General features: G+C 48.8%; 1 protein-coding gene across 1 annotated transcript in view; it reads left to right on the plus strand.

Annotated features, from left to right (window-relative positions):
• The first annotated feature begins 1,416 nt into the window (after nucleotides 1-1,416).
• nudcd1 (NudC domain containing 1) overlaps nucleotides 1,417-20,168 on the plus strand; it is a 21,612-nt gene continuing 2,860 nt past the window's right edge. The window contains exons 1-8 of the mRNA XM_028036241.1: nucleotides 1,417-1,646; nucleotides 3,352-3,506; nucleotides 4,400-4,585; nucleotides 5,509-5,692; nucleotides 5,850-6,044; nucleotides 6,947-7,154; nucleotides 7,615-7,759; nucleotides 7,979-8,098. Coding sequence (XP_027892042.1) covers nucleotides 1,532-1,646; nucleotides 3,352-3,506; nucleotides 4,400-4,585; nucleotides 5,509-5,692; nucleotides 5,850-6,044; nucleotides 6,947-7,154; nucleotides 7,615-7,759; nucleotides 7,979-8,098 — 1,308 coding nt within the window. The 5' untranslated portion in view covers nucleotides 1,417-1,531. The remainder of the gene's footprint in view (nucleotides 1,647-3,351; nucleotides 3,507-4,399; nucleotides 4,586-5,508; nucleotides 5,693-5,849; nucleotides 6,045-6,946; nucleotides 7,155-7,614; nucleotides 7,760-7,978; nucleotides 8,099-20,168) is intronic.

A 20,168-nucleotide genomic window follows, 5' to 3' on the forward strand; every position in this document is an offset into this window, starting at 1 on the left:
CTAACTCACACCAACAGAATTTATCTTATATTCAACCTGATAAAAGATGAAAATAAAAAGGATTCCTGACCGCTGGTGGATCCAGGGATCCATTCGGCCCAGATCCTCCTGGAGCAACCTGACCAGAACCTGATCCACCAAACTACATGATCCATCAGAACCAGGATTGGATTGGTCCACTTTGAACCCCCGATGAAACATGATGAAATATTTATTTTATTACTTCATGTAAATAAAGTTGTGAGACGGTAGAGGTGGCATCATGCTGTGGGCTGCGGTCATGTCCAGGGGTCTCCAACCTGCGGCTCCGGAGCCACAAGTGGCTCTTAATAATTTGACTGAAAAACCAACAAAGTCTTTAAAACACAGATCTAACAAATCCAGATTTTAGTAACTTTTTATAATTCTGTTGACGGAATGATTAAAGCATGCGAATATTATTTATATTTTTCCTCATAATTACGTCCCACACAGTAAAATGTTTCAATAATTGTGAGTAAATGTTTAGTTTTTCTTTTTTAAACCCCAGAAACTAACAAAAATAAAATGTTTTTTTAATGACCACAAATTTTCTTCAGCAGATATTCATTCAAACATTTTACATTTTCTTTTCCTACAGGCTGTGAAACATCAAGACTTTCAGCGGGACGGGAGGAAGAGGAGGGTGTAGCTGCTGGGACCAGACAGGTGATGAAGAGCAGACTGACTGAGTGACGTTCATGCGAGCCGCCCTCTGCATTCCTGCCGCTCTGGGTGACCGTCACACAACAGCATTTCTGTCATAACTTTGATTATTGTAGGAACCGGGTCAGACTGTCTGGCTCCACTCCGAGCAGAACTTCATGTTCCAGAACGCAACAGGAAGTCAGAACATCAGCCACGGTTAATCCCAGATTAACAGGAAGTGGAATACAGGAAGTAGTTCCTGAGGCGCGGCGAGTTAAAGCAACAATCAGGAGTTTCTACTTCACTCTGAATGGGACGAGAGCTGCACGCGCACACACACACACACACACACACACGCCCATATGTTTGCGTGGCTGTCTTTGTGGGGAGTTTCCATTGACTTCTATCTACAGTCTAATCTTTATCTTAACCAAAACTCAATTCACACCGTAGTCCTAAATCTGACCCCTGACCTCTGACCCCAAAACAGAGTTTCCCTTTGTGGGAGCAGCGGGTCCAAACAATGTAACACAAACAAACACACACTGAGACACACCACCTTCATCAGACCCCCGCCCCCCAGTTCGGAATCTTTGTGGTTCCGGTCCAATAGCTGGCATATTCATCCCAGTAATAAGTTTAAAATACATCAAATGAGTCCTAAATGTAAAATCTCGGTTAAAACGCGTTTCTGGGGCAGAGGGACCAAGAACTCCTCCTCCCATGATGCACCTGGAGGTGCGCCGCTGAGGGGCTCCGTGTGGAAACAGGAAAACGTGAATCTTTCGCATCACCAACGTTGTTCTGCAGCAGTTCTGTTTGAGTTCTGTTTGAGTTCTGTTTGGGTTCCGGCTGGACGGAAGTCATGGCCGCAGCGAACTACAGTCTGAAGGTGAACCGAGACCTGCTGGACCCGAACTTTGAGAGCTACCGGCTGTCTCTGGACCCCATCCCGACCTACACCGTGGAGCTGGACGCGGGTGAGATTCCGACAGCAGCTAAGCGGAACCTTTAGAACCGGGCAGTCCAAAGTGGCATCCTGCCTGGTTTAGTCTCTCCCTGGTTTAACGCACCTGGATCCAATGATGGACCATTAGAGGCCGAAGAAGAACATGGACCCGCTGAAAGGTTGTTGGTACCAGGGAGAGAATAAAACATGCAGGATTCCGGACCTCCAGAACCCACTTTGGGCCCCCCTGATTTAGAGCATTTAGAACCTGAGAATGAAGTCTGATCTGGACCGGGTCATGGTGGTCCAGACTTTCTGCAAGAATTTCCAGTAAACTTTAACTGGACCAAAAGGTTCTGCGGACTTCCTCTGGACCCAGATCAACAGAATCGTGGCTCTGTTCACATCTTATCGATTCTATTAACAACCTCTGACGTCATCCAGACCTGGTCTGATGCCATATTTGCTGTTTGGAGTAGATTGATCACACTTGACCTCTGACCTCTGGCGACTGACTCCAGTCCACCTTTTCTGGTCCAGAACCAGAACCACAGCTAGTTCTGGGCACAAAGAGGTTAAAAGAGGTCAACGTTAACTTTGAATGAAGCAAAATAAAAGGTTAAAATCTGATTTTAAAAAAATAACTAACAGCTGCAACATTAAATCTACAAACTTTTCATAACAAATTACATTTTAAACAAATTACAAACGTCAGAAAATATTTTCAGTCGTTCCCTTTGTGGGTCAACCGGAATTATCTGGACGACTGACTCCATCCATCCATCCATCCGTTTTCTTCCGTTTTATCCGGGGTCGGGTCGCAGGGTAGCAGCTTCAGAAGGGAGGCCCAGTCTTCCCTCTCCAGCCTCTTGTTCCACCTCCTCCAGGGGAATCCCAAGGCGTTCCCAGGCCAGCAGAGGAACATCGTCCCTCCAGTGTGTCCTGGGTTTTCCCCTCCTCCCGGTGGGACCTGAACTCCTCACCAGGGAGGCGTCCAGGAGGCATCCTGACCAGATGCCACCTCAACTGGCTCCTCTCGATGTGAAGGAGCAGCGGCTCTACTCTGAGTCCCTCCTGAATGACTGAGCTTCTCTCTCTAAGGGAGAGCCCAGACACCCTGCGGAGAAAACCCATTTCGGCCGCTTGTATCCGCGATCTCGTTCTTTCGGTCATGACCCAAAGCTCATGACCATAGATGAGGGTGGGAACGTAGATCGACCGGTAAATCGAGAGCTTCGCTTTTTGGCTCAGCTCTCTCTTCACCACAACGGACCGGTACAGCGTCGCTTGACGGCAGACGCTGCGCCAATCCGCCTGTGGATCTCCCGCTCCAGTTCGCCCTTTAACTTCACAAGATGTAAAACAAGATGGCGTCTCCGTCTGGGCTGAAGAATCTAAAACAACAAATGTTCAGATCCATAAAAGATGAAAGTTTATACATTTATCTCCCAGGTCCGTTCTGATCCACCAGTGCTCCCAGTATGACCAGATCAGAGCACTGCAAGGCTGCAGCAACATGCAGCAGCAACATGCAGCAGCAACATGCAGCAGCAACATGTAGCAGCAACATGTAGCAGCAACATGCAGCAGCAACATGCAGCAGCAACATGGAGCCTCTTGACCAGCTCTGGTCTGGATGAAGCTACTGGAAGTGGGTCAGGATGAACCATGGTTTTGGTTCTGGTTGTGCGTGTGGTTCTGGTTCTGACTAACCGGTCCTGTCCTCTGCGCTGCAGCGGTGGAGGAGCTGCAGCTGAAGGACGCTCACTACACCCTGGAGCACCTGCGGGCGTTCGGCATGTTCAACCACCTGCAGCTGGACCCGTGGTACCAGGACAGCGTTCTGTTTGTGGACTCCAGAGGATGGGTTCTGAGCCTCAGTGTGACCCTGGTGAGTCTCTGCACCTCCAGAACCGCCTTACTGGACCTGACCCACTCCGGTTCTGCTGGGAAGGCTCTATTGCTCTGAGTGTCCAGCAGGGGGTGCTGTTGCTCTGCAGCTGGGCTGATGCAGCAGGCAGTTATTAATGATGGTAAATTAAAGGGTTCTGAAGAACCCTTTGTGGGTCCAGACTCTGTCAGGTGATAACGAATTCAATAATCGCAGCAGTGATTACAGAAATGAGTTCTGGTTCTGATCCAGGTTGGCTGCAGAGCTGCTTTTATGTCCGGCTGTAATCAGAGATAATGACTACATGATGATCAACTTGTTCCTCTGCTTCGGTTAGCGGCGGCTCACTGTGTGGTTCTGGTTCTGATGGCCGTGAAGGAGCTCCAGCATCGGATCAGGAGCTGCAGAGGTTCTGATGGGAGCACCAGATTATTAACCCAGATTATCCACATGTTCTCCAGATGAGCACCAGAACCTCCAGGTCCAGTTTCTCCAGAACCACCCAGAGTGGGGGTGGTTCTGCTGCCTGGGCTCTGATTGGTCAGAAACCAGGAAGTCCTCCAGCACAGCGACTCGCCTTGAGACCCTTTGGATGGAGAAACTGGTTGAATCCAGAAGGTTATGAACATTTTACCGGGTCAGAACCATCATCACTCTGATCTGAACTTTCTAGAAGAAAATCTGGAATAGGTTAAACTGGGAAGTGGATCACAGTCCAGCTTCCTGTGACCCGGTTAGACTCCGCCTTGTGGTTCTGATGGACCAGATGGCTGGGATACGGAGGTCCAGGCAGGCCTGGGTTCTGAGTGAAGTGTTACTGCAGAGATGATCTGTGTCTGGTGACCCGTTCTGAACTGGTTCCTCTCTGGACTCGGCTCTCGTTCTGATTCCAGGATACGGCTCTGGGGAAGCCTAAAGAGGTCTTCAGCTTCGGTTCCGAGTCCGGCCGGGCCGAGGACCGGCTCTGCGCCTCCATCAGCCTCACCTCGGCCACCTGGGCGGCGCTGTCTGACGGCGCCGGGCGGCTGCTGTTACTCCGCACCGGCAGGAGGGGAGACGGCGGCCACTGCAGGTGGGAGGTGAGTCAGACAGATGGAGGGGTCGCGACCCCAACTCCTCATCAGAGCTTAGCATGTAGAACATTAGCTAGCTTCCTTGGACTGAGCTGCACCAGAACTATGAGGAAGACCTGGGGGAGATCTGAGGCTAAGCCTAGCATCAGGCTAGCATGTGGCTGACATCAGGCGAACATCGGGCACACATCAAACTAGCACCAGGCTAGCATCTGGTTAGCACCAGATTAACATCATGCTAACATCAAGTTAGCTTGAGGCTAGCATAGGGCTAACATCTGGCTTGGATCAGGCAAATATCTCACTGACATCAGGCTAACATCAGACTGACATCAGGCTAGCATCATGCTAACATCAAGCTACCATCTAGCTAGCATCAGGTTAACAGCAGGTTGGCATCAGGCAAACATTGGACTAACATCAGGCTAGCATTGGGCTAATATATGGCTAGCATCAGGCTAACATCTGACTGACATCAGGCTAGCATTGGACTGGCATCAGGGTAACATCAGGCAAGCATTGGGCCTGATGTTAATAGGCAAGTTAGCATGAAACTAGCATCAGGCTGACATCTGGTTAGCATGAGGCTAGTATTGGGCTAATATCAAGCTAGCATTATGCTGGTATTGGGCTAACATCAAGCTGGCATCAGGCCTCCATCGGGCTAGCATAAGGCTAGCATCAGTCAAACATTGGGCTAACATAAGGTTAGCATGAGGCTAGCTTTGTGCTAATATGTGGCTAGCATCAGGCTAACATCTAACAGACATCAGGCTAGCATTAGGCTACCATCAAGATAACATCAGGCTAGCTTTGGGCTTTAGGAAGTTCTTGGTTCTGTACCGGTTCTCCCCAGAGCTACAGGTCATAGAAGTAACATTCTGTCTCTGGGTTTAGTGAACTTCCTTTATCTCATGCACTTCCTGCAGGTTCTGTTCAGCGACCACTTGGGGGAGCCGTTCACCATCCTGCACAGCGTCTCTCACGTTCAGGGTGGCTGTCACGCCGTAGAGGTGCTGCTGCTGCGTGTCCAGAAGGAGCCGCTGGAGTCCACAGGAAGCGGCTACTCGGTGTCCCTGGAGTGGGTCACGGTGGGCGGCGGCGCCGGACCCGGTGGGTGAACCGGACCAGAACATCCCTGGGGAGACGGGGGATTTTCAGGAAACTTCCTGACATTTGCTTTGATTAATAAAACCGATATTAAAGATGGCTGAAAGCTGCAGATCAGAGATTCATGGAAGCATCACCCTGTGCTGGTTTCCACCTGCAGGGCAGGAGAGGAAGTACGAGGTGAGGAAGAGGAGGGTCCTGAGAGGGAAGTCGGTGCCGCACTACGCCGCCGTGGCGCCGAGGGGCGAAGGGCTGATACTGGCCGCAGAGAAACCGTTTGTCTTCACGCACGTCGATGGCCAGCCTGTGGAGCCGCCGCCGCCGCCATCGGAGCTCAGCGAGCTGGAGAAGGCAGGTGGGTCAAAGGTCAGACTGGGTCAGAGGTCAGATTGGGTCCAGGTTACAACACTTCCCGCTCTCTTCAGCCTTAAACTATTGTTTTTCTTGATTTTATCTGAGAAACAAAATTAACACAGAGGTGGAAATAGAATCTTAAAAGTGTGGCATGCTTTTATTTTGATTAGATTTATTTTACAAAACTACAAAAGGAAATAAAATGAAATGTGTTTCTCCAAGCTGTTTTCCCTGTTCACTCAGCAGCTCAGAGGAAGCAGGAGAATATCAGCTGATCATATTTACTCATAATTTATCAACATCATTCTGTTCGTCTGCAGCCTGAGCGTTCATAATCCACATTTAAAGCTCTCCGCAGAACAGAATTTATTATCTCTAGTTTATTCAGTTGCTTCACAGCGATGAACTGAAACTCTTAAGTTTGTATTGAATTAAGCTTCTTCTCTGCTTAATTTCTGCTTCAAGCGATCTGATTGAACGCTGGAAAAGTCTGTTGATGTGTTGAAGTTGTGCTGAAAGCAGTTAGCCTTTAAGTGAAGAGATGCTAACCAAAATTATTATCTGAATGCTAACATGTAGCAGCTAATGCTAATGTCAGCATCAATTTCTGAAGAAGCTGAATGAACCCTCTGCTCCAGCCTGATGGTGGAAGAGCAAATTAAAAACTATAAATATATTTGGAGTTTAACTTATTTATTTGATACTTTATCAGCAAAAATAGGTTAAGAATTTAAAATGTTGCCCATTATTGTCGATTTTATGGTTTTTGATTAAAATGCGACTAAAACTGAATCGCAGACCATGAAATTAACTTGATGAAAAATTGTAATCAAATGCCACCACTACATAAGTTCCTATTGTTATCTTCGGCTTCTGGCCTGAGCCGGCCTGCTCTGGTTTCAGATCCGCTGTACTTCTGGCAGCAGACGGCGGAGGACCTCACCGTCTGCGTCCGCCTTCCTGGGGGCGTGGCCAAGGAGGACGTGAGCTTCCGGCTGACGGCGGACAGCCTGAGCATCGGGGTTCGGGGCTACCCCCCAATGCTGGAAGGTCAGCTGTACGCGTTGGTGGACCCGGAGGCCAGCGCCTGGACCATCAGCGACAGCAACAGGTGGGGAGCTGCTTCCAGCAGTCACTGTTTGGACCTGCAGTCCTTTCAACCATTGGAGGTTGTGTTACTACAGCGATTTAGCATTAGCTTCTGCTACGTATAGTGCTGCTTTAGCGCTTTAGCATTAGCTTCTGCTAAGTATAGTGTTGGTGTAGCGCTATACTACACCAACACTAGTATAGCTTTGGTCTTTGGTGTAGTATAGCCTCAGACCTGTGAAGACGCTGCTGCAGGAATCAAAGCCTGGATGAGTTTCTCTAAAGTCTAAAGTCTCTGGTTCTGGAAATGTTCTGGAGCTGCTAGAAGGCCCACTGTGGAACCGGCTTTATGTGGATCTGGAGGGTCAGGATTCTTTGTCTTCTACTCTGTGCTGTTCATGGCATATCCTGGTTAACACAGCAATTTGTGTTCTAACTATGCTAACAGAGCTAATTGTGCTAGTTGTGTGTGTTGCCCCCAGCCTGGAGGTGAGCCTGCAGAAGCTTGGTGAGGGACCCATGTGGCCGGAGCTGGTGCTGGGGAACAGGACAGGGGAGCTGGTGTTGAGCGACCAGCAGGCGGCGCTCATCCACGACCGCCTGACCCACCTGACCTCTGAGGACCCGGTGAGGAGCAACGCCATGATCAGGATGAGCAGCAGGAGGGTGGTTATAGAGCTGGGAGTCAGAGATGAGCCGCAGCATCAAGCTGTCACCATGGCGACAGTGTGGCAGCTCACTTTGAGTAGCCTGGGTTTCTGGCCCGGCCGGTTTCTAGCAGAACCCTTTTTTCAGATGCTAACTGATGCTAACCTGCGGAGGCTGATTCTCCTCCTCTGTGTCCAGAACGGCGAGCAGGAAAAGCCGCCATGCAGCTCCCAGGAGCTGGAGGACTGCGACGGTTTCCCTGACGACGGCTTCAGCCTCACGCACTTCGACGGGGAGACGCTCAGCCCGACCCAGGTGGTGAGTACCAGAACCAGGGACAGGACCTGAACCTGAATCAGAACCAGAACCTGAAACAGAACCAGGACCTGGACCCAGTGATGTGCAGTCAGTGGAGGCAAGTGAGGCAGAGCTCCAAGGCTAACTCCACGGCTAGCCTCACCTGTCACAATAGAAAAGTATAATGATCAAATAATTTATATTGCTATTTTCACCCTGTGGTTTGTAATATAAGGTATTTATTTTTCGTTTAGGTTAACCCAGAGGTTTTAAAAGTATGAAAGGGTGAGCCCCCCTCCAAGGAGCACAATGCCCCCCCCCCCCCAATAATCAACCCACACACAAACAAATGCCACTACAAAACACCTTCTAATTGCTTTTATTTTAGAACCATCTCATCTTTTAAAATGACACTTTATCTGAATGAAATTTAAAACATTTCCTCCCATTTTAATTATTTTATCAGGGCCTTTGTATGGCAAATACGCCCTTTTTCCATTTTTCTAATGATAAGAACAAACCCAAACTCTTTTTTTTTCATTTGTTTTTTTCTGTGTGCACAGCTCCTTCAGCTTCCTCTCAAAACCCCCCGCGGCTTGGTCACTAAACTTGGGTCCTTTGTTTCAATGTGACGCCGGAGCTTACAGGGTCTCATGCTTTTATCAGCCAGAACCTCCTTGCAGATTACACATTGATGCCCTGGAGCATCATCGAGAGCAGTCCAGGAAAATCCAAACTTTAATTAGTCGTGGTCATACTTCCTCTTTTTTCTACTTACGCCAGAGCTCGTCTCCCCTGCCTTTTTCTTTACTAAAAATTTGTCTATTCTTTCTCTCACATCAGTAGACAGCAAGCAGATAGCTTCTTTTCCGGTTTATTTTTTCCCTCACACCGCGCCTCCCCTAAAGTGCTCTGGCGCCCCCTAGGGGAGGCGCGCCTCACACTTTGAAAACCGCCGGGTTAACCAATTCTGATTATTCAAATCATTGAGTTTTTGCATTTTCCTATTCAAATGCTCAGAAGCTCATGATCCCAGACATTGTGACTCCACAGCTGCAGAGTAAGAGACAGAAACAGCAAGCTAGCCATGGAGCTAGCCATGGAGCTAGCATTGGAGCTAGCCATGGACCTAGCCTTGGAGCTAGCCATGGAGGTAGCCGTGGAGCTAGCATTGGAGCTAGCCATGGAGCTAGCCTTGGAGCTAGCCATGGAGCTGGCCTTGGAGCTAGCCATGGAGCTAGCCGTGGACCTAGCCTTGGAGCTAGCCATGGAGGTAGCCGTGGAGCTAGCCATGGAGCTAGCCTTGGAGCTAGCCGTGGAGGTAGCCTTGGAGTTAGCCATGGAGGTAGCCGTGGAGCTAGCATTGGAGCTAGCCATGGACCTAGCCTTGGAGCTAGCCTTGGAGCTAGCCTTGGAGGTAGCCGTGGAGCTAGCCTTGGAGCTAGCCATGGAGCTAGCCGTGGACCTAGCCGTGGAGCTAGCCGTGGAGGTAGCCATGGAGCTAGCCTTGGAGCTAGCCGTGGAGTTAGCCTTGGAGCTAGCCTTGGAGCTAGCCATGGAGGTAGCTGTGGAGCTGGCCTTGGAGCTAGCCTTGGAGTTAGCCTTGGAGCTAGCCTTGGAGCTAGCCTTGGAGCTAGCCGTGGAGGTAGCCGTGGAGGTAGCCGTGGAGCTAGCCTTGGAGCTAGCCGTGGAGCTAGCCTTGGAGCTAGCCATGGAGGTAGCTGTGGAGCTGGCCTTGGAGCTAGCCTTGGAGTTAGCCTTGGAGTTAGCCTTGGAGCGAGCCATGGAGCTAGCCGTGGAGCTGGCCTTGGAGCTAGCCATGGAGCTAGCCGTGGAGCTGGCCTTGGAGCTAGCCGTGGAGCTGGCCTTGGAGCTAGCCGTGGAGCTAGCCTTACAGCAAAGTGCAGCGATATATTTATAGTTTTCTGCTCTTACACAGCCATAACTTATTAATAATGGCGAAATAAACATTAAGCCTAAAACCAAACTACTGCAACATCAGGCTACTGAATGTTCTGCTCTTTGTGTGGGAAATATCTGAGTGGGTTTTTTTGTTGTTTTATTTTCTGTGATGTTGTCAGTTGCTATGGCAACGAGTCTGCGCTGCGCTGATACAGAGAGCGAGAAAGACGTGGTTTTGAGTTGTGCTTGAACGATCAGTTTTTTTGCTGTGGAGCACAGCACGAAATTAATCATATGTACATGTCCAAGTTTGATTGAAGTAACGGAATTATTCTACGGCGGCAGATTGTATGCATGACGTCGTCTTTTTGCCCTCCAGCTTTGTCCGCATGCGCGAAATTTCCCTAGGTAAACAATAACATGCAGGGAGTCTATATTGGTAAATCTGATTATGATTAAGTCAGAGCCTCATCAGCTATGAACCTCACCGCACGCCTCTGAACCAGAACCTGAAACAGGACCAGGTCCGGTCCATGGGTTCAGTCTTCCCGTCTCTTAAGAGGCTGGAATCGGATCCAGGCAGGTCGGAACCGATACTCCCGATCCAAGTGAAGAAAAGTTTCTAGAAAACAGAAACCTGGTTTCTAAGTATTCTCAGAAATTCTAAACCCGTTTGTGTTCCGGTCCGGTCCGGTCCGGTGACTATAAATACCAGGATTATTGATCTTCAGGTTGATGAGGAAGATAAACAAGATTATTGATCAGCAGCTGATCAATAATGAGATGCAGGTTCTGGATTCATCCCAGCTGAACCCGCCGACCCGACCCGACCCGACCCGAGGGGTTCTGACTGCAGCTCCTAACCACAGAAGCAGGCTGTGGTTCTAGTGACTGGACCCGCCTGATGGCGGTTCTAATGATGGAATCCTGAATTGGACCGGCACCAGATTTCTTTCCAAGCACTGGGAGTCGCAACAGACGGGGAACCAGAACCAGAACCAGAGGGATGTCCGGTAGAGAGAAGCCTTGACTCAGACGAGCATTCTGGGTCGGCGCTGCCGAGCATTCTGGGCCTCAGAACGTTAAACTGAAATCTGCCTGATTCATGGTGAGACAGACAGCGAGCCCAGTTCGGTTCTGGAGGCCAGCATCTGGGTCAGAAAGCAACCAGAACCTTAATCTGCTGGGCATAACAGCAGACAGGGAAGCAGAACCAGGACCAGAACCTTCTCTGCCGGGTCGGACTTTGAGCAAACATTAAAGTTTCTGATTGGTCTAAAAGAGGAGCAGATGTTCTGAAAGCATCAGGCAGTTCTGGTACCAGAGCCAGGTTCTGATGGGCTCTGAAACCCACCAGAACCTCTGCATAAACTCAAATATGCAATACGGGCTTTGATGTTTGTAACTAAACTTAAGCTTGACGTCTTTAAAAGTCTTCCAGACTCGTAACCTGCTGAAGTGAGAGAATGACTTTTAAACAAGTTCAGCGGCTGCTTCAAGGATCAGGTTTCCCTGTGGGGTCAGGCTGCGCTACTTTTTGCTTCACTTTCTCCAACCAGTGAGAGTGAAAAGGACATGAATGTGATGAGGGATTTCCTGGTTTCTTTGAGTGGCGGCCTGAGGAGGGGGGGACTGAGATCAGAACATCTGGTCGGACTGGGTTCAGCCAGTCTGATGGGTTTATTGATAAAAACTGATAATCAGTTTTGTAAATTCAGACAGATTTTATTTTGAATCATTTTTACGATCAAAAATATTTTCGTGGTGTCTCATGAGGTGGCAGGCTGGTGCTGCTCCGGGTCCAGACGGTTCTGATGTCCATATCTGGTCTGGTCCGGATTATGACGGCCGTCTGGTCAGATAGCATCAGCCTTCATTTTTCTTCCTCTTCGTCATTCCAGAAATTATCTCAGCGTAAACAAGTGGACCGTAAAACATCCCATAAGACTCGCCGCCAGTCCGGCCCGCCTGATTGGTTCTGATCGGGTTCTATTGAGTCGTCAGCTGCTAACGGATATCAATATAAATTCCCTGGATGGAAATAAAGCCCATGATGCATTGCTGCATCCTGCTGCCTGTTGCTGAGCGGAGAGAAGATCAGGATCCTCAGGAACTTTAGAGAAACCATCCGTCCGTCCGTTCATCCATCCATCCATCCATCCGTTTTCTTCCGTTTTATCCGGGGTCGGGTCGCAGGGTAGCAGCTTCAGAAGGGAGGCCCAGTCTTCCCTCTCCAGCCTCTTGTTCCAGCTCCTCCAGGGGAATCCCAAGGCGTTCCCAGGCCAGCAGAGGAACATTGTCCCTCCAGCGTGTCCTGGGTTTTCCCCTCCTCCCGGTGGGACATGAACTCCTCACCAGGGAGGCGTCCAGGAGGCATCCTGACCAGATGCCCCTCAACTGGCTCCTCTCGATGTGAAGGAGCAGCGGCTCTACTCTGAGTCCCTCCCTGATGACTGAGCTTCTCACCCTATCTCTAAGGGAGAGCCCAGCCACCCTACGGAGAAAACCCATTTCGGCCGCTTGTATCCGCGATCTCGTTCTTTCGGTCATGACCCAAAGCTCATGACCATAGATGAGGGTGGGAACGTAGATCGACGGGTAAATCGAGAGCTTCGCTTTTTGGCTCAGCTCTCTCTTCACCACGACAGACTGGTACAGCGCCCGCTTGACGGCAGACGCTGCGCCAATCCGCCTGTCGACCTCCCGTTCCCTTCTTCCCCCATTCATGAACAAGATCCCGAGATACTTGAACTCCTCTACCTGGGGCAGGACACCCCCCCGGAAACGAGCCCGACTTACTGCCGGCAATGTGGACCAGACTCTGACACCGGTCATACAGGGACCTGACAGCCCGTATCAAAGGGCCCGGTACCCCATACTCCCGGAGAACCCCCCACAGGGCTCCCCGAGGGACACGGTCGAACGCCTTCTCCAAGTCCACAAAACACATGTAGACTGGTTGGGCGAACTCCCAGAACCCTCCAGGACCCTGCCGAGGGAGTAGAGCTGGTCCAGTGTTCCACAACCAGAACCAGAACCACCCTGTTCTTCCTGAATCCGAGGTTCGACTATCCGACGGACCCTCCTCTCCAGGACCCCTGAATAGACCTTGCCAGGGAGGCTTAAGAGTGTGACCCCTCTATAATTGGAGGACACCGTCCGGTCCCCCTTTTTGAACAGGGGGACCACCACCCCAGTCTGCCAATCCAGGGGAACTGCCCCCGATGTCCATGCGATATTGCAGAGTCATGTCAGCCAACACAACCCTACAACATCCAGAGCCTTAAGGAACTCCGGGCGGATCTCATCCACCCCCGGGGCCTTGCCACCGAGGAGCTTTTTCACCACCTCGGCGACCTCGCCCCCAGAGATTGGAGAGCCCAACCCAGAGTCCCCAGGCTCTGCTTCCTCAATGGAAGGCATGTTGGTGGGATTGAGGAGGTCTTCGAAGTACTCTGCCCACCGGCCCACAATGTCCCGAGTAGAGGTCAGCAGCACACCATCCCCACTGTAAACAGTGTTGGTGCCGTACTGCTCCCCCCCCCCTGAGACGCCGGATGGTGGACCAGAATCGCCTCGACGCCGTACGGAAGTCTTTCTCCATGGCCTCTCCAAACTCCTCCCACGCCCGAGTTTTTGCCTCAGCAACCACCTGAGCCGCATGCCGCTTCGCCCGCCGGTACCCATCAGCTGCTTCTGGAGTCCCACAGGCCAAAAAGGCCCGATAGGACTCCTTCTTCAGCCTGATGGCATCCCTCACCGAAGATGTCCACCAACGGGTTCGAGGGTTCGACTATTTTTACCCGGAACCTCTCAACCTCACACACTAGCTCCGGCTCCTTCCCCACCAGAGAGGTGACATTCCACGTCCCAAGAGCTTCTGCAACCGAGGATAAGACCGCCAGGGCCCCCTCCCTCGGCTGCCACCCATCACACAATGCACCCGACCCCTTTGGCCCCTCTCATAGGTGGTGGGCCCATGGGAGGGGGGCCCACGGGGCCCCGTGTCTCCTCTTCGGGCTGAGCCCGGCCGGGCTCCATGGGTTAAAGCCCGGCCACCAGACGCTCGCCATCGTGCCCCCCCTCCAGGCCTGGCTCCAGAGTGGGGCCCCGGTGACCCGCGTCCGGTCGAGGGAACACCAAGTCCAAAGTCCTTGTCCATCAAAAGGGGTCTTCGGGCTGCGCTTTGTCTGGTCCCTCACCTAGGACCTGTCTGCCTTGGGTGACCGTACCAAGGGCATGACGCCCCAGACAGCATAGCTCCTAAGATCATTGGGGCCCTCAAACCCCCCCACCATGATAAGGTGGCAGCCCAAGGAGAGGGGAAACAGAAACCTGAATATGAAATTAGCTCAAAGCTAAAGGTCTGCTCAATAAAATACACAATGTTTAATCAATAAGTCACAAATTAAATCAATAACTGAGCATCATCAGTTTAGTCTGATCCAGAATAAAACTGAAAAATATCAAACTAATTTGTGATCAACTACAAGTTTAACTCTGAACAACAACAAGCTAACAACAAGCTAACAACAAGCTAACAACAAGCGCTGGGAAACACTGAGCATCAGTAGACAGCAAAGGACTTCCTGCAGGACTGATGATGGATGAACGTCTCTCTCTCTCTCTGTCTGTGTCTCTCTCTCTCTCTGTGTCTCTCTCTATCTCTCTGTCTCTCTCTCTCTGTCTCTCTCTCTCTCTGGGAGTGGTGGTGGTGAGTCTGCGGGTGGTGAGTTTGGGAGAGTAAAAGTGTCTCAATCGTTTTCTTTTTTGACCTTTTCTTTCATGTATTTGTTGCTTTCTAATATTCTTTACTTGCTTTGGTTCTAAGTCTTGGGTTCTGGTTCTGGTTTTTGGTTTTTGTTTGTTTGTGGGGATGGCGTCTCCAGAGCCGCCGCCCCTCTCTTTGAGAAATGGGATTCGGATCCAACCTGATCCGACAATCCCAGTTGAAATGGTTCTGTTGACAGTTGGTGATCTAGTTGGTCACAGCAATTTAATTTATGCTTCCAGAATGAATAAGGGAGTAGTGATATTTTTAAGAGAAGAGCGCTTTGTGAACCAGTTGATTGTTAGCGGGGTGACAATAGGCGGGGAGTACCTGCAGGTGTCGCCGCTTGCGGTGCCCTCCACCCGGGTCATTGTGTCGGGCGTGCCGCCGTTCATTCCTAATGTTTTGTTGGAGAAGGAGCTCCAGCGCTTTGGGAAACTGGCGAGTGGTTTTAAAACTGTTGGTTTGGGATGTAAACATGATAAGCTGAAACACGTTCAGTCTTTCAGGAGGCAGGTTTTTATGTTCTTAAACTCTGCTACACAGACGCTAGAAGCTTCTTTCAGAGTGAAATATGAAGAAGGATCTTATATGGTTTATGCGAGTTCTGGGAGTATGAAATGCTTTGAGTGTGGGGATGTTGGACATAAGCGTTCTTCTTGCCCGCATAAACATCAGGAAGCTCAGGTTGCAGTGAGCGGAAGTGCAGAGGAGTCGCGGGTGGTCGGGGCGTTTCCTCCGTCAGCTGAGGGCGGGGCGTTTCCTCCGTCAGCTGAGGGCGGGGCGTTTCCTCCGTCAGCTGAGGGCGGGGCGTTTCCTCCGCCCGCTGAGGGCGGGGCGTTTCCTCCGCCCGCTGAGGGCGGGGCGTTTCCTCCGCCCGCTAGCTTTGATGCAGGAGAGGGAAGCAGTGGTTTGAATAAACATATTGTACAGGAGGATACTGAAAAAACTGGAACCGGTGTTCCCAAGGACTCCTCAGAGGGGAGTAATCTGGAGGTAGAAACAGATCAAATGGTTGGCTGTGTTGTTGCAGAGGCTGTAGCGCTGCCTGAAGGTGGCGCTGCAGAGGCTGTAGCGCTGCCTGAGGGTGGCGCTGCAGAGGCTGTAGCGCTGCCTGAAGGTGGCGCTGCAGAGGCTGTAGTGTTGCCTGAAGGTGGCGCTGCAGGGGTCCAGTCTGCTGCGCCACCTGCACAGGTAGAAGACATGGAGTACGACAGCGACTCAGACAGTGTCTCAATCGCAGATTCACAAACATCTAGTGGCGATTTGTACACTCTGGAGGAAATTAATGAATTTTTGGATGAAACATTTGATAAACAAGTTAAGGTCCTTGACTATTTTCCTCATGCAGAAAAATTTATCAAGAGTGTATTAGTGGTTCGGAAAGTGGTTGGGTTTGAAATGTTAGATGAAAAGAAACGTTTCCGGTTAAAAAAACACCTGACAAGTGTCAGGAGACAGGTGTCAGCAAAAAAAGCGAAAGGTTCAAAGCGACTGAAGATTCAGAGATAAGATAATGAGTAAAGTGCACTGGGTGATTTCTTTCTTTCTACTGTCTCTGTCTGATCTGCCTCTCTTTTCTATTTGTATGAATAATATCAGGGTGGGAACTTTAAATATCAATGGTGGGAGGGATCCACTTAAAAAGATGGTTTTGGAGACGATTAGGCAAAAGAAAGTTGATGTTGTTTTTCTACAAGAGACACATACAGACCATGAAGATGAGGTGGAGTGGGGGCTGAGTTGGAAAGGGGAATATTTTTTGTCTCATGGCACAAGATTATCTGCTGGTGTAGCAGTTTTATTCTCACCAGCTTTGGACATTAATGTTGTTTCTCATTCTGAGTTAGTTCCAGGAAGGATCCTGGTGATTAGAGTGGAAATAAAAAAAACCCTTTTCTGTTTTATGAATGTTTATGCACCAAATCAAGGGGATCAAAGACTTAACATTTTTAAAGATGTTCATAGTTTTCTGCAGCAGTCTAATCAAAATGAGTGTGTGGTGTTGGGGGGAGACTGGAACTGTACAACGAGTTTTTTAAATGATAGAACAGGGGAAGAACCTCATCCTCCATCGTCTTCTAGATTAATTGAGATGATGGTAGAGGTGGGTTTAGTGGATGCTTGGAGGACCAAACACCCCCAGGATGTACAGCACACCTGGGTGAAAATGACGGACGGGATAGTGTGTGGGGCTCGTTTGGATCGTTTTTATATTTTACATACGGATAGAAATAGATTGTTAAATTGTTTTATTTCTCCGGTTGGTTTTTCTGATCATCATCTAGTCTATCTAGATTTTCTTTGCTCGAGTAACATTAGATGTAAATCGCATTGGCATTTTAATACGAAATTACTTAAAGATAATCTCTTTTGTCAAAAGTTTAGTGACTTCTGGTATATTTGGAAAATGAGAAAGTTAGATTTTATGTCATTAACCGAGTGGTGGGAGGTTGGGAAGGCTCAGATAAGAGCTTTTTGTCAACAATATACAAGTTATTCTACATCAAAAATTAAAAAAGTGATTCAGAAATTAGAAAATGAGATAAAAGTGTTGGAAACTAATGTGTCTAATAATGCTGAGAGTCAGCTGAGGGTTAAGAGGGATCAGTTAAGTTGTTATTTACATGAAAGGGCTAAAGGGGCTTTGATTCGATCAGGGTTTATTTCAGTGACAGAGATGGATGCCCCTACATCTTTCTTCTTTAATTTGGAGAGGAGTACCAACAGGGCAAAACAGATGAGTTGCCTCCAACTTGCTGATGGAACGCTGACTGCTGATCCTTGTGCTATGAAAGAACACGCCGTGGCTTTTTACGGCAACCTGTACAAGAAACAGACATGTGACGGAGGATCCATGGAAACTTTGCTGGATGGTCTCCCGCAACTTGCCGCTACGGATCGGGAAATTCTGGATGTTGGAGTCTCGATGGAGGAACTGACGGCTGCTGTCGGACAAATGTGTTCTGGAAAGAGTCCAGGAATAGATGGTTTACCTGCGGATTTTTATAAACATTTCTGGAGGTTGCTGGGGGAAGACTTGTGGGAGGTGCTACAAGAGTGCGTGTCAACGGGTTTTTTGCCGTCATCCTGTCGGAAAGCTGTTCTTTCCTTGATTCCAAAAAAAGGAGATTTGACTTTATTGAAGAACTGGAGGCCGGTCTCTCTCCTGTGTGTGGACTACAAATTATTTTCTAAAGTGCTTTCCAACAGACTGAAAAATGTTCTTGAATTTATTATACATAAAGATCAATCATATTGTGTACCTGACAGATCAATTAAGGATAATCTTTTTCTTTTGAGAGACTTGTTTGATATTTATAGAATATATGGAATTGATGTAGGAATTATTTCATTGGATCAGGAAAAAGCTTTTGATAGGGTAGATCATGTTTTTCTTTTTTCTACTTTAAGAGCGTTTGGTTTCGGTGAGGGTTTTTTGTCCTTGCTGGGGTTATTATACAATGAAGCAGCTTGTGTTGTTAAAGTGGGGGGTGGTTTAAGTCGTCCCGTGAAACTTCAACGGGGGATTAGACAAGGTTGTCCAATATCTGGTCAACTGTACTCTATTATAGTTGAACCTTTTTTGCATAGGCTTCGTTTTACTCTTAATGGTTTTGTTCTTCCAGGTTTGTCACATAGTTCAGGTTTAGTAGTCTCTGCTTATGCCGATGATATAAATATTTTTATTCGGGATCAAAATGATATTTTGAGTCTTCGGTGTTGTTTGGAGTTATATGAAAAAGCTTCTTCGGCTAAAGTTAACTGGGAGAAGAGTTCTGCAGTTAAAGTTGGTTTATGGGAAAATAAAACTCTCCCTATATTGCCTGGGGATATGCACTGGGTGGATCAGGGTTTTAAGTTTTGGGGGGGTTTTTTGGGAACAGAGACTGCTTTGAATAAAAATTGGGAGGGTGTCATGGAGAGAGTGTGTGCCAGATTATCTAAATGGAAATGGCTGCTACCTCAGTTATCCTATAGGGGAAGAGTGTTGGTGGTCAATAACTTGGTTGCTTCGGCCCTTTGGCATAAATTGACTGTGTTGACACCGCCAGCCTCTCTTATACAAAGACTCCAAAGGACTATAGTGGATTTTTTCTGGTCCGAATGCCATTGGGTGAGGGCTGCGGCTTTGTATCTACCCGTGGAAGAAGGAGGACAAGGACTCATAGACATCACGTCACGGATTGCGGCCTTCAGGCTGCAAAGTTTGCAGAAGATGCTGTATGGAGTTGGAACGCCATGGCTGGATACGGCACGTCTTTTGCTACGGAAAGCAGGAAGGATGGGGTACGATAAACATCTTTTCTTACTGAAGCAAGGATCTGTGGACTTGACTGGACTTACTCCGTTTTATCAATCAGTGATAAACGCGTGGAAGACTCTCATGTTTGAGAGAGAGACTCAAATATCACCTGGGATGTGGCTTTTTGAAGAGCCTTTGTTTGAAAACGTTTTTCTCTCGTCACAACTCCTCTCATCCGTTACGCTACGATCTAGGATGATAGAAGTGGGTTGTGTGAAGTTGGGACATTTATTGAAGCTGTCTGTGGACGTTTTAATGGAGAGGTTGAACATAAGGTCTACCAGACTTGTTTCAAAGTTGAAAGACGAGGCGTGTGCGTCCTTGCCAGAGTTTCTTAGAGCGTTTGCTGTTAACGGTACTCTGTCTGACCAATGGGATGATGAATGTGAGTACAGTTTTCCTTCCCTGATCGTCTCTCCTGCGGCAGATCAGTGGCAGAACGATACAAGTTTATTGTTGTCTATCCGAGACACCCCGTTGGGGCGTTTTGAAAATCTGGAAAAGAAGGCGTTGTATTGTACTTGTGTGAAGGTTCTGAATTTACGCTCTCTGGCGGGAGTGAAGGTGTCGAAGTGGACTGAGTTTTTTGACTCCGGCTCTACCACGGGAGGCTGTTGGCGGTCCCTGTACAAACCCCCTGTTGAGAAACGGGTGGGTGACCTCCAGTGGAGGATTGTGCATGGGGCCATAGATACGAACAGGTATCTGGCGCACCTTGATCCTGGCATTAGTGTTTCTTGTTGTTTTTGTTCTCAAGACGAAACATTGTTTCATTTATTTGTCGAGTGCGTGAGGTTGAAGTCTCTGTTTGATCTTTTAAGTCAGTTGTTTGATGGTTTTGGGGAATTGTTTTCAACTTGTATTTTTATTTATGGCCCGCGGTATTGTGTGAGAAAGAAGTCCATTCACATTCTGTTGAATTTTCTTTCAGGAACTGCGAAATTGGCAATATGGCTATCCAGGAGGAACAAAAAGAACAGTCAGCAAACGGATGATGCATGTGTTTTGTTTAAGAGATTGTTGGTTGCTCGGATTCGTGTAGAATTTGAGTTTTTTAAGTTAACAAAAGACATGGAGGGTTTTCTGTGCAAATGGGGTATTAAGGATGTGCT

This window comes from Xiphophorus couchianus, chromosome 13 (assembly GCF_001444195.1).
Source record: "Xiphophorus couchianus chromosome 13, X_couchianus-1.0, whole genome shotgun sequence".
Taxonomy (NCBI): domain Eukaryota; kingdom Metazoa; phylum Chordata; class Actinopteri; order Cyprinodontiformes; family Poeciliidae; genus Xiphophorus; species Xiphophorus couchianus.